Source organism: Protobothrops mucrosquamatus, unplaced genomic scaffold (assembly GCF_001527695.2).
Source record: "Protobothrops mucrosquamatus isolate PMUCROS unplaced genomic scaffold, P.Mucros_1.0 scaffold393, whole genome shotgun sequence".
Classification (NCBI taxonomy): Eukaryota; Metazoa; Chordata; class Lepidosauria; order Squamata; family Viperidae; genus Protobothrops; species Protobothrops mucrosquamatus.
In genome coordinates this window covers 176,983-191,471 of record NW_015386724.1, presented here as the reverse complement: position 1 = coordinate 191,471, position 14,489 = coordinate 176,983, and the positions used below count along the sequence as shown (strand labels likewise).

Sequence of the window (14,489 nt, the reverse complement as noted above, 5' to 3'; positions counted from 1 at the left end):
AAGACCATTCAAAAGCTGCAACTGGTCCAGAATGCAGAGTTCTGGGTGCCCTGTGGTTTGCCTGATTTACACCACTGTCTGTCTAGAAACAGTATAACCACTGTTGCATGAGCTGTACTGCATTCTTTCTGGGTGCAGTTCGAGGGGCTTGTTATCACCTACACAGGGCCATGTTATTTGTGGGACCACCTGCACCTAAGGATATCTGCCCTTTTTCTAGGTCTGGTAGATGCACTCCAGGTCCTTTCCCTTAAATGCTGTCATCTGATGGGACTTTGGAAATGTGCCTTCTCTATAATCATCCCAGCCCTTTGGAATAGCCTCCCAACTGAGATTTGAGAGGACCTATTCTTTTAGCCTTCTAGAATGATGTGAACACCAAGTGCTGGGCTAAGCTGACAGTGTTGAGTCAGGAGGCTAATAGTTTCGTTCGTCTGGCACTTGATGGGAAAGATTGTTCTGCTTTTAGTCCTGTTTTTATTAGTTGGATTACTATGTGAGATAGTAGGCCATATAAGTTCTGCAAATAAATTTATCTACCTTGCTTACTGAATTTAAGTCTTGAATATCAATGGCATAGATGTAAGCCATTGTTCTTATCTACTTTAATACCTCCATTTCAGATTTTCAAGCTTTCTATATTTTAGCTGAATACCCCTAGAACTCTTGAATATTGAAGGATGTTTGCCTGTGAAATCTATCACTAAATAGACATAATGGTGTCTGTAAGAAAATTAGTAATGTTTTTTACTCTTAAATAAGCTTCTTTCCTCAGCATTAAACTGAATGCTTCTGAACTTGTATCAATGCACAAATCATCAAAAATATATTTGAAAATTCTCATACCTTGAAAATATGTTGCTAGAAAAAGACTAGGCTTTTTAAAAGCTGAAATACAGGACTGCTGAAAGTAAATAGCCTGTGTCTGTTGATTCTTTTGAGTATCTCAATGGTTTTTTGATAACACATAGTATCCTTCAGGGTGTCTGATGAGCCGTAGACACTCCATTTCAGAGGTTTTGAGCTTTCTGGCCAGACTGGGCTTGGAAGTGGCGATTAGTGCTGTTCAGCACGACAACTGCTGTACAATGCTGTGATTGTATCATTTCAGATAATGGAAGTTCTGCATTCTGTGGCCTGATGGACATAATTCTGCCATGACTGTCTCTTGATTACTGCTTCTGATTTCATGTAAGCTCATGCTTGTATCATTAGTGATGGTATCTCGGATCTTGTCTTCCGTTGGCTTCTCTTTCAATTGCATTCGATTTTTATAAGCATCAACATTTTCTCCATTAACTATTACCTTTGCTTTAGGTATCCCAAAACCATAGCTTCATTATTAGTGCTTCCAATGAACAGTGTGATTTTTATTTCCTCCAATATTAAATGATTTGTTCTTTTTTGTAATTGGTGGTATTCTCAATGATTTTCTTCAGTACCGCAATTCAAAGGCATCAGTTTTTCTTCAACCCTCCAAATGGTCTAGCTTTCCCAGCCAATTGTTAGGGCTAACATATCTTGGCTGCTGAAATCCAGATTATCACTAGATAGCAACAAAGTGACAGATAAAACTAACTCTTGTGGTATGCAGGTTATTACAGCCAAGATATGGTGGCCATAGCAATTATTTTCTTGTATCAGTCCAAAGTATTGCTATCTAAGGGCTCAAACAACTTATTATTATTCCAATTATTTTCTTGGAAATAGTAAAAGTAGAGGAAATAGAAGAGCCACTCGAAAGGAAAAGTTCCACAACTTAAACAGAAGTCCAAGTGTCTTTTTAAACGCAACGAAGTGGGATTTACTACTTACTTTCAATATGTGGAAATGCAGGGGCATTATCTCACTATTCCAGTGTTTCTCAACCTTGACAATGTTAAGGCATGTGGACTTCAACTCCCAGAATTCCACAGCCAACATTGCTGGCTGTGGAATTCTGGGAGTTGAAGTCCACATGCCTTAAAATTGTCAAGGTTGAGAAACACTGCACTATTCTAATACACAGTTACGCTGTAAATAAACGCGCTCGGCCGCATCTATAATAAATTTATATTGGGCCTTACAAGCCAAAAACCAATGAGAATCAAGAAGCGGTAGGCAGTCAGCCTTCTTCAACCGACCGGTATCTATAAAGTAGGTTCCTCGGCATCTCCAACAATCGATGGAATCGTTTCAATACACATTCGGATTGCTCCAAATTTAGAAGGCTGCCAAAAATGCCAATAAATTTTCTCTCAAATCTGAAAGGGAACCTGAGGGTTTTTTTTCTTTCTTTCCAGTAGTTCTATTTCGTCAGTTTACGAAATAAATACACCGCCGCTTCAACAACCATGAAGCGGGTTGGAGGGCGGAGACCATCTGCCTACGGAAGCAGGAATAGGCCCAATCTGCTGATCAGGTGACTTTAAAGCGAGCTCTTCCTAGGAAATCGCCTCAGGAGGCGGAAGGGCGCATGCCAATTCTCCTTCCGCCCTTTCACTTCGAACATTTCACTGAACATTGAGAAGCGGTTTCTTAGCGGCACTCTGCTTCCGGCGCAGTTACGTCACCTCCTGTGGACGCCGACGCTCAGCTCCCTCTCCTTTTCTCTCTCGCTCGGTCTCTCTCTCTCTCTCTCTCTCTCCCCCTCTCCCTTTTTCCCTCCCCCTTTCTCCGGACCCGGATGCTGACTAGTGGCGGCGGCGGCGGCGGCTCCTCTCGGGACTGTCACTGAGCGGCTCCGCCGGGCCTCTTGTCCTGCGCGATGGCGGCGGAGGAGGCCGGGGGAGCGTCTTGTTCCTCGGGGCCGGCGTCGACCGGGCCGGGTCCGGGTCCAGGGCCGGGTCCGGGTCCAGGGCCGGGTCCAAGCCCCTGCGAGTGGTTGCTGCTGCGGGACGGCTGCCTGCGTTGCGACGCCGACGGGCTTTGCAGCCTGTGTTACCACCCGGCGCTCAACGCCATCCTGGCCGTGACCGCCCGCGGCGCCATCAAAGTCATCGACGGCACCTCGGGAGCTACGCTGCAGGCGTCGGCGCTCAACGGTGAGGGGGGGGCAACAGGCCGGTCCAGAAGGGAGATCCCCCCGTGGGTAGCGGGAGGTGCGGGAGAGGCAAGCGGGGGCATCGGCGGGCGCGTGGAGGGAGAGCGGGCGGCGTTTGGGGGAAAAGAAAGGCTGCCGTGTCGTCCCCGGCTCTTTCCTTTCCCCCCCCCCCCCCCGCCGCCGCTCGCGGTAGCTTTTCCTTCTGTCCCCGGGGTTGTGAATGTGGCGGTTGGGCTTTGGGGCCTGGAAAGTCCGTTTGCTTGCTGGCAAGAAGAGCGCGAAGGCGAGCCCGGGGTCTTCCCTTCTCCGAGCAGCCGCCGCTTTTATTCTTTCGAATTATGACTCGGGAGGACGTAGAGCCCGAAGCCGAGAATAAAGGCCGGCGGAGTCGCTTCGGTTTGAGAAAGAGGGAAACAAAACTGGAAGTCCCAAAGTTGCCTTTCTTTGCCCCCCCCCCCGGCCTCCTTTACGGCTTCATACTTTTTCTCTTCCCCGCTTCGCAGATTTTCGTTGATTTTAAAGCAGGGTTCCTGAGCCCCGGTGTGCTCCGGAAATGCTAGCTAGACCTCGGGTGCCACCGCTGTCATTCCACATGGCAGTGCTGAAAGGAAGGGTAATGTTGTCCAAGAGTGACAGAAGCCCAGTTTTGGAAAGCTATTTCAAATTCTGACTTATTCTCCCCCTGTTTCTAAAACTATGCCTGCACCAGTTATTAAAAGAGAAAGGGGGAAAGGTGTAAGTTTCTTTGAATGCTTTCTTAGAAATGAGTATCATCCATGTGGTAGCTGGTGGATTGCAAGCAATATGTGTGTTGATATGCTGTAATTGACCAAAGTATGACCATACTGTGTAGAATATGCACTAGTACAGATTGCACATAATCTCTGCTGGAATTGTCTGTTGGTAATAACACTGAAAGTATTGCTATACTAAAAATTCAGACACCCCTTAACTAGATTGGACCAACATTGGTTTAAACCGGGGGTAGTCAACCTTGGCTCTTTTATGACTCGTGGACTTCAACTCCCAGAATTCCTGAGCCAGCTTAGCTGGCTCAGGAATTCTGGGAGTTGAAGTCCACGAGTCATAAAAGAGCCAAGGTTGACTACCCCTGGTTTAAAACCTCAAAGATTTTTTTACCACTTGCACTAGGGAAAATTTTGGTGGTAATGCTGTGGGTTCTGTATATTAAATGTTACAACTAAGCAGCTTTCTACTTTTCCTACAATGCTATTTTGAAGTAGAATATAGCAACACGTTGAAGTAGTTGTACATTATTACCCTCTGTAGAATTTTGTTATATTGGTCAATTTTTTTTTAATGGCCTATATTTCAACGTTTGAAAAATGTGTTTAAGACAGGGAAATGTAATCCTAGTTTATCATTTCTTAGTATGCATTGTATGTTGTGAAGGGTGTGGTAGTTTCTTTTGAAGAATAATAAGACTAAATATATTTATAGTGAGAACCAAACATACCTGGGATAAGGAAAATTTTGTATAAAAATAATTTAAAAGATAGAAGATGACTATAGAACATTAAGTGTTATGGTCATATGAATTATGCTTTATTTAAATACTTGTTTTAAATGCCACTTTTCTGTTCAAAATGAATAATCAAGTCTTTACAAGTTAAAACAGCATAAAACATGAAAAAATAACTAAATTAAGTCACAAATAATAAATAATGTTAAAGGCCTTGGTAAAGAGTTTTTACAAGTTTTCTAAAGGTAAAGAACGTAAAGTGACAAAATAAGCTCTCTTAACTGTAGGTAGTCCTCTGAAAGCAAGGCTATCTTCTCCTATAGATCTGAGATTCACTTAACAACCTTGTTACTAACTTAACAACTGCAGTGATTCACTTAACAACTGTGGCAAGAAAGATTGTAAATGGGGCAAAACTCGCTTAACAAATTTTGGGGTCAATTGTAAGTTGAAGAGTAACTGTAATCAAATTGGGATATAACAAAATAAATAAATGGTCAGATTACATCAATTGGTCCAATTGATATAATTTTTAAAAATGCGATTCTTGCCACTACTACAATCAGGAAAACTGTTAACAGCTGCGAATCAAGTATATTGTAGGCTTATTGTTTGAGTTAAACTAATGGGTCATCACCATTACTTTATCAAAAAATCTTTTTTGAATTTCAGTAATGAATTTCAATTTGTTTTCTTCAATTCAACTCATCAGTGTAAGCAATGGTCAAGTATAATGATTGCTTCCTTGGAATGAAATGGAAAATATTTTGGAGCTATATATCATCAGAATACTAATAGTATTTCAGACCAAATGCAAATGTCCTATACAAATAGTTTCACGTAAACATGAACAGCATACAGGAAAAGATGGACTCCTATGGAACAGCATAGGAAAATGACTTAAGTATAGAGCTGAAGACTCTTATTTCAGGACATGGCTTGACAGGAAGGGCCAGAATCACTGCAATTCATTTCCCTCAAGGTTCAGGTTTACCAGACAATCTAGGATACATTGAACGATTATTTGAAAGTTTGAGGAGAACTAGAAGATCTGATATAGTTTATCAGCTGAGTAGATTTCCCATTTTCCTAACAGAAAAGTTGATTGAGGTGGAAAGAACAACTGCAACACAAAGCGTTTTCATGCATTGATGTGAAACTCTGATGGGTAAAAATTATTATATGTTATAAAATGTATTTAAAAAATCTACTGTGAAGCAGCTATTTCACTTTGGCCACTTAGAGTACAATTTTTTTATTAACATAATTCCAATATTTTTGCTTTATAATATAAACTAGGAAATACATTACAGTGTGAGCAGCCCCAATCTTACCTTGTTTTCCCTTTTCTTTCTATGTTGAGAGAAATGTATTTATTTCTTTGATTTTTTTTTTCTTGTTTGCTTTCCCTTTTCTAATCTCTTCTTGCTTACCTGAGTCTGTCCTTCCTTCCTTATGCCTAGCAGAGAGAGATTGTTTGTTTAATTGTTTACAGTCTTTCCTACTCCTTGTCTTACAGAGAGATACACATGGCAGAGTAGATCCAGTCTTCCTTCTTGGCCATTGCACCTTTTCTTCCTCAGCAACGCTACTTCCGAGCCCTTCTGCTTTCCTGCTGCCCTGGCCTGCATAGACTGATTCTTGTCAGAGAGCAGCACTAAGCATAAGAGGCATTATTAGGGCATCGGTTTCATGGCCTGGCCAGTCAGACTTTTCAGTTGCAAGGGGATCTGCCAGGTCAAGCTGAGGTGAACCGTTAGGTCACTAATGCCAAACTCCCTTTTCCTGGAATGCACCTTGTGTCTTCTCTCAGCATCCTCTGTGCTTATCTACAAAGTGTAAATATGCTCCCTATCTCTGATCTAGGCAAAGAACATGTTAATTGCCATCTAGTCATAGCCTAATTCTCAGATCTCCTATAGAGATGCTCAGGGTTTGCTAGGCTAGCACATGCTTAGTAGATAAATTGGCTGAGCTATTTTTGTGGCATTTGGATTTATCTATTTTTTTTCTGACACTTTTTTCTATTAATACAATTTGGCTAAAAATGGCACCTTTCTGATTTTGCAAGTTTTTACCAAAATGTAAGTCTTTATGGGAGTGTTATGTATGAAGTCTGATTTATTTATTATATATCATATTCAAAAGCTGCCCATCTCCCTCTTAGAGTGACTCTATGAAGTTGCTATTTGAGGTTCCATTTATTTAAAACATTTGTATAGCCACCCAGTTTAAAACCAAACTCTGGACAACTCACAACCAAAGAATAAAAAACATTTGTGCAAATAATAAAAACAACAATAAAATGAAGAACAGAAACCTGGCATCACAACAAATTTCTCTGATGCAGCCCACAACATTCTCACACTTCATCCTATCTCAAAGTGTGGGGAAAGCCAGCTTTTAAATGCTTAAAAGAAGGTTACAAAGGTAAAGGCCTGCTGGCTCTCATGGAAGAAGGTGTTCTATAGCAGAGGTCCCCAACCTTTTGGGCACCGGACCGGTTCCACGGAGAGACGTTTTTCCACGGACTGGAGGGTGCCTGGTTTTGTGTGCTTCCTGCATCCCGCAGATGGGGCTTTGCTTATTTGTGCGGACCGGTTGCTGGCATGCCATGGCCCGGTAATAGTCCACAGACCAGGGGTTGGGGATCCCTGTTCTATAGGGTAGGGCTGAAATACAATGGAAAAGTCCTATTTGTTCACTATACTCCACTTTTATTATTAGAATTTGTGATGGAGATGGAAATAACTTAAGTACATCTTTTTAAAAGTATGTATAGTTTTAGCAAAGTAATAATAATAATAATAAAGTTGGAAGGGACCTTGGAGGTCATCGAGTCCAACCCCCTGCTCAGGCAGGAAACCCTACACTATTTCGGACAAATGGCTGTCCAGTCTCTTCTTAAAGACTTCCAGTGTTGGAGCATTCACAGCTTCTGGAGGCAGGTTGTTCCATTGGTTAATTGTTCTAACTGTCAGGAAGTTTCTCCTTAGTTCTAGTTTGCTTCTCTCCTTGATCAGTTTCCATCCGTTGGTTCTTGTCCTGCCTTCAGGTGCTTTGGAGGATAGCTTGACTCCCTCTTCTTTGTGGCAGCCCCTGAGATATTGGAACACTGCTATCATGTCCCCCTTTGTCCTTCTCTTCATTAAACTAGACATACCCAATTCCAGCAGCTGTTCCTTATATGCTTTAGCCTCCAGTCCCCTAATCATCTTTGTTGCTCTTCTCTGTACTCTTTCTAGAGTCTCAGCATCTTTTTTACATCGTGGTGACCAAAACTGGATGCAGTATTCCAAATGTGACCTTACCAAGACATTGTAAAGTGGCAATGGGATTAATAGTTGAGACTTGTAGAATCTTTTCAAGCACATATCACCAATCTGTGCTATGCAATACATATAGAACATGCAGAAAACAATTTTGGGTGGAAAGCTTTTTTAATGCCTTTTGGAGCCAAATGGGATAAACAGCCTGCTAGATATCGGGAAATGCCTGTGGACGTATTAGTGCCCATGAAGTCAAAATTGCCACCACTGCTCCAAAACCAATAACTTTAGTCTGAAGAATTTCTTTAGCTGTACTAGAAGTATGCGTAAGAGTACTTTTCTTCCTTCAGCAGTACCATAAGGCAGAGTTCTCCAATCTTTCCGGCTTTGTGGACTGGCTGGGGCGGGGAGAATGGATGGTTCCATGCGAGTAGTGGGCAAGCGTGCGCATGCATAGCTCCATTTGCACAAATGGTAGGCAGGTATGTGCACGCAGCTCCACTTGCGCATGCACTTGCCCGCTGCTACCGCAGGTGGAGATACACCCACACACTCACCTGTCACTACCATTATAGGAAGTTTCTGAAATGTTTCATATTTGGGATTGGAAGCAAAGCTGTTTATATCTAGTACTGTTGATGTATGTTGTGATTACTGTTGTTACTTTATTTTTACATCTACTGTGCTGAAATTGTAGTGATGTTATTTCTGTATCAAATTTATATAGCCAGCCATCTCATGAGAAGTGACTCTTAATAGTTTCCATTTTAATATTGTTCGTGAATATAGTGTATGAAGCAGGATATATAGATGGTAGAAGAAAGAAGGGTTTATAAGGAAAGAAGATTCTTATGACATTTATGATAGTTTTCATAATTTTATTAAAAATATTTCTAATAGGGATGTGCAAAATGTTCCATGCATTGTTTCATACATAGAACAATTAGTTTTGATTGCTCCAAGTCTGAGCTGAAATATGAGTTTGACTATGTTGATTCATATATGGAACAAAACAGATTCCAATTACAGACCAAGACCTGATTATTCCAGGCAGAAGTGGTTTGGGAAAAACAGGAGGAAAAAAATAAAAGAGGCTTGAGGGATTTCCTTAGTGACACAATGTAGGGACATTGGTTGCAATGACTGAGCAAAGTCACCATAAGGAAGTGGTTAGGCCGGTGGGCTATGCAGTGCTTGCAGATTTTTCATTACTGCTGAGACCATCAATGAATACATAGTGTAAGATACTGGTGACAGTTGAGGCTAAGGAAGGGAAGAAAAGAGGCGGGGGAAACCTAGAACCAGGCAGGTCTGTGGGAGTATCTTATTGGAAACTGCTAAATTGAGAAAGAGACTGGGTTGTGTGTAACGCATGTCATATATGTCTCATCACCACCTAATATTCTAATAGCTTTCTGGATTTAGTTTCATCCAAAATAAAAAAAAAGCAAAAACATTCTGCTGGAAGCTCCTTGTTTAGCTATCTTCATCTACTTCAGAACACTTTTTTTTTTGTTTCCACCAAAATAACGTATCAGTTTAATTGCTTTTTAAATTGTAACCTTTCCGTGCTATTTTTACTATATACATTACACAAGATGTATTTAATATTTTTTTGCACCAATCATTTTATGCATTCATAGTCTCTTTCATTTCATCATTCCACCAGATATCCTATTCCACATTCCTCATTAACATCTCCATATATTTTGTAGCAGTCTGTAGCATACATCTTTCCATTTTGTTCTAATATCTTCCACATTCTCTTTCGTTAAATCTATTCACTCATTCTGTCTGGGTATTAATCTAACAGTTTTTCATTCAGGCCTTGTATTTTCCCGTGTGATAGTTCTGTTTTCATTGTTGCTTGATTTCCCCCCATTTTATTCTATGTTGTCTTGCACAAGTTGAGTAGCAAACAGTTCTCAATTAGCACATTTCTAGTGATTTTACTGGCTTGGTCATAAATCAATTAGCAGGTAATATAAGAATTGAGAGGGGTAGATCAGGCAGAGAAAGAACTACCTGTGTTTCCCCGAAAATAAGACCGGGTCTTTTTTGTTTTCTTCCAAAAGAAGGACCAGGTCTTATTTACGGGGGATGTCTTACTCACCTCTGGCACCGACGGCTCCACCCAGAAGGTCCATTTCTTCTGTGGCTGAAGGAGCAGTTTCATTCTGCAGCTGCATTCTGGCCTGCATTTTGCAGTCAGACCTCTCCAGAAGGCCTCTGCAGCCGAGGACCGAGCTATGGATTGAATCCATACTCGGTCCTCGGCTGCAGAAGTCTTGCAGAACCGAGCTATGGATTGAATCCATAGCTCAGTTCTCGGTTGCAGAGTTGAGCTGGACTTAGATCGCTTGTGGGCATGAAGGGACTTAAGACTGATGGTGCACTTGACCCCTCCTGCGGGCTCAGCCTGGTCATCTCCTACATTGTGACTAACTTAACAACTGTGATTCACTTAACAACAGTAGAAGGAAAGGTTGTAAAACAGGGCAAAATTCACTTAACTATTTTGCCTAGTAATGGGTATTTGGGGCTCGATTGTGTTCGTAAGTCGACAACTTGCACTGCATTTAGACAAGGACTCAAAAATTTCCTCCCAAATTGCCCAGCTTTGTGCCACTTTCAGCATAATATGTTGCATCATTAACTAGCCATTTGAATACTTAATAATTTTATTTTATTATACATGTTGTTTATCTTTAGATTTTACAATATTATTGTGTATACCGTGATACACACACACACAAACATACTATTGGATATTTTACTGTGTCCGGTCTTATAGCTGTAATAAACGATTTGATTTGATTTGATCTAAAGTTATTCACATTTTCCTGCAGTTATCAACCAACTGTATGTTTGGGTTGCAGAGTGAAAATGAAACTAGGAAGGAGAAGCAGTGATTGAAGACCTAGTAGTGGAGAATTGTTTCCTACAAGGGAAGGGGTTATGGAGCTATTATGTAGTTTGGCTCTGCTTAATTGAAAGAGTTAATATCCTCTCATCTCAAGGAGCCATGCTGATCTCTGCTGATTCACTCTTTTTAGCTGCTGGGGTAAATTAGAACATCCCTGTCGCATCCCTCATAGGTTGCCTATAGCCTTTTGTCTCCTGAAATGAACTAGGTTCACCAATTCAGCCTCAGAGTCAGAGCCAAATAATATATATAAGTAGCCTTTGTTTAGAGACTGCAATTAATTAAAGCAACTCAGGGTTAAGTGAAGCTGGGGCAAACTGAAAATTATGTGTCTGTGATGTGCTTACGATTTTACTTCAGTTTTCCTTCTTGCTATTTCCCTCAGCTGAATTGGGGTTCTTTCCCATTCTCTTTGAGGATATCTTGGAATGGGGTATATAGGAAGTCCTTAACTTATGACCACAATTGAGCCCAAAATCTCTGTTGTTAAGACAGTGGTTAAGTGAGTTTTACCTCATTTTATGTCTTTTCTTGTCACAGTTATTAAGTGAATCACTGCAGTTATTCAGTTAGTAATATGGTTGTTAAGTGAATCTGGCTTCCCCAATGACTTTGCAAAAGGTGATCACACAACTCCAGAACATTGCGACTGTCATATGAGCCAGTTGCCAAGAGTCGAAATTTTGTTCACATGAGCATGGAGATTCTGCAACAGTTGTGTGAAAAACAGTCATAAGTCACTTTTTTTAGTGCCGTTGTAATTATGAACGATTACTAAATGAATGGTTGTAAGTCAAGGACTACCTGTATGCAAATAAATATAAGAGCAGGTTATAGCTGCATTGGTATTACTCTGTGCTTTGACACTTCATTTAGAATTTGCAGGATAGATATCAAAGAACAAGAATTCTAAGACAGACAGGATGGTAATATATCTTTAAAAAGCTTTATTAAGAAATTCCCCCTGAATATATTTACGTGTTAGAAGGGAAGGGGGCAAGACAAAGAGGAACACAGCCTGGAGCTGAATAAGAGACAGGGAACAGAATACAGTAGCTAATTCCTAGAATGTCCCAACGTATATATGTTAGTGTGAGAGTAGTAAAGGTTTAATCCAGCAAGATTCTGTCTGTTGGGTATAAGCAAATAAAGAACTGAACTTTGGCTGGATTGCTCTATGTCGTTCTTGAGCTGGGCCTGACATTCTGTTATTACTTTATAATAAAGTTAGCTTATCTGGTTGTGTTTCCTGTCTGGTCTACCTGATAAGACTGACATCAATCTTGCAAGTCACTTCCAAGCAGAGGAATTTCAGGAATGTCCTCTGATCATAAAGAAATTCTGCTATCTACCAAGCATCTGACAGTAGCATTGTTGCAACACCAACAGCTACTAGATGTGCAGATGATCGATTTGCAGAATGCTATAATAAAACTAATGCAACTGCTGGGGCAGAATTTGCCCCAACCCGGGGCAGTTCAACAAATTGCATCTCAGACAATGCTTCTGCATTCCCTTAGGAGCTTGCCAGAATCAGGATCAATTCTGGACATTCACTACTCAGTGTGAAATGTGTATGGCAGGCAGACCAGTAGGGTTTTCCACTGATCACACCAAAATTATTTTTTGATTAAGTTTGCTGAAGGAAGCAGCAACTCATTCATTGAGGGAACCATCTGATATTGGACAATTACCAGGACCTCATATGCAAACCTGAAGCTTTGGCAATCCCATACAAGTTGAAAGATCTGGGAGCTGAAGCAGAGTCAGAATAAGGTCATATATTTTGAACATTAAATTACTTGCTGGCGATGTAGGATGGAATGACTTACCCTTGATTGACCAGTTAAGAGAGGGCTGGCCGAGGACCTAAGAGACGAACTTATGAGGCAAGGCAACCCAAATATCCTGGAAGAGCTACAACAGCATTGTGTAATAATAGGCATTACTGGAAGAGTTAAGGCAGAGAAGAAATGGAATGGGGAACCTATAGTCTGTTTTCCCCCATATCACCCTCTCCCAACAGCCTCCTCGGAATCCGGCACAGGAGAAACTATGCAAATCAGATCAGTCAAACTCTGTGCCATCAGGAAAAAAAGCAAAGAAGGGACCAGTGATTGTGCTTTTTACTATGGGGCTCCAGGACTGATAGCCAGATCATGTCTGTTAAAAGCACCAGTGTCTTAAACAGCAACAAAACTGTAGAAATTAAAGTTGCCTATAGGTAGTCCTTATTTAGAACCACAGTTGGGGTTGGAATTTCCATTACTAAATAATGCAGTCATAAAGCACAACATCACATGACAGCATTACTTAGTGATGGTAATCCTGGCAATCCCCATTGCCATTATTAACCAAGAATCATGGACCGTTAAGTTAGTATCCATCCCAATCCAACTCATACCTCTAGACTTGGTCCCTCCTTCCCTTGAGCCTTGGTAAGGTAATACCTCTTCTTTAACTCGCCCAAGCCATCTATCTTCCCTTTCCCCATCTCGGCTCTTTTGGACACTGCACTCTGCCTTGCAGGGCAAATAGCACCAGAATCTCATGCCTCAGAGGCTGGTTGCCACACTATTGATCACTGGCTTTTTGGTCTGCTGAAGCTCTGAAGCTATAAGAAGCCCCTGAGGCACAGTGCAGCACCAAATCTTTTGCAGTACGAGGACCCAGCAGCACCACGCAAAGCAGCTGTTTCAGAAAGCCCCCGCAGTGCAGCACAAAGTCTCTGCCCAGCACTACAGTGCATAGTCACCTTCTCTAGAAGCCCCACCAGTGGTGCTGTGTAAAACTGCTACCTGGCACCTCAGCATGAAGTCACACCCAGAAAGTCCCAGAGACACAATGTGAAGCCACCAACCAGCACCGCACCATGAAACTTCTGCCTCAGAAAACCCAGCCCGGCTGCATTCATTGCTCTATATTGAACCAGGGGTGTCAAACTCGCAACGTCATGTGACGTGTCACGAGATATCATGACTTTTTTTCCATTGCCGGCAATGGGGTGGGCGTGGTTTCAGTATGACGCATCCGGTCTTCGGGCCAGCAATTTAACATCCCTGCTTTATACTCTGTGGCCCCTGCCAGCTGCATTCTCCAACCTCAGCTGATTTTCACCATCTTCCTGCTGCTGCTGCTGAGATGTACCAGCCCTGGCCCTTCACAAGGCACTATGTGAGGCCATCTTCCTCATGTCAAGCTGGGCATACGTGGTCAACAGTGGGAGCAAGAGGACACCAAAGATCGGCTACGATGGCGGGCTGGGGAGTGCAGGGGCAAAGGGGCATACATGGCTGTTGAACAAAGGCAGGACTAGAACTCAGTCTTTTGGTTTTTAGACTTGTGTATAAATAATGTATTTTCTTTTACTATTGATAATGTTCAGTATTTGTCACAGGTGTGTGCATGGTTTTCCTTTTCAGAATGCATAATCTGTCTTTTGTTCAGATTATTTTTCATCAAAAATTGAACAATTTGGTCAATTTATTTAGTATTAAAACAGTACTACTATAAGTACTAAACACTGTAAATCTCATGTCACTAAGTTATGAATTGGATGTTTGGAAGATATATTTATCAAAGTTATACAGAATAGGTTTTTGGATTGTTGAGACATACTTGTCTGTAGCTATAGACATTTCTTCTATAAAAAATTAGATTAATATTGTTAAAAAATTAAGCTTTTTGGCTTTTTCAGCTTCATTTAGTTATTTCTCAGAATAAAGTGTATTAAAATAAGGAAAATAACTACCTCTATACCTGGAGGGGGGGCTACAGTATTAAAAGTTA

General features: G+C 41.3%; 1 protein-coding gene across 1 annotated transcript in view; it reads left to right on the top strand.

The window, feature by feature from the left end:
• Nucleotides 1–2,746: 2,746 nt before the first annotated feature.
• BIRC6 (baculoviral IAP repeat containing 6) overlaps nucleotides 2,747–14,489 on the top strand; it is a 146,088-nt gene continuing 134,345 nt past the window's right edge. The window contains exon 1 of the mRNA XM_015815994.2: nucleotides 2,747–3,023. Coding sequence (XP_015671480.1) covers nucleotides 2,747–3,023 — 277 coding nt within the window. The remainder of the gene's footprint in view (nucleotides 3,024–14,489) is intronic.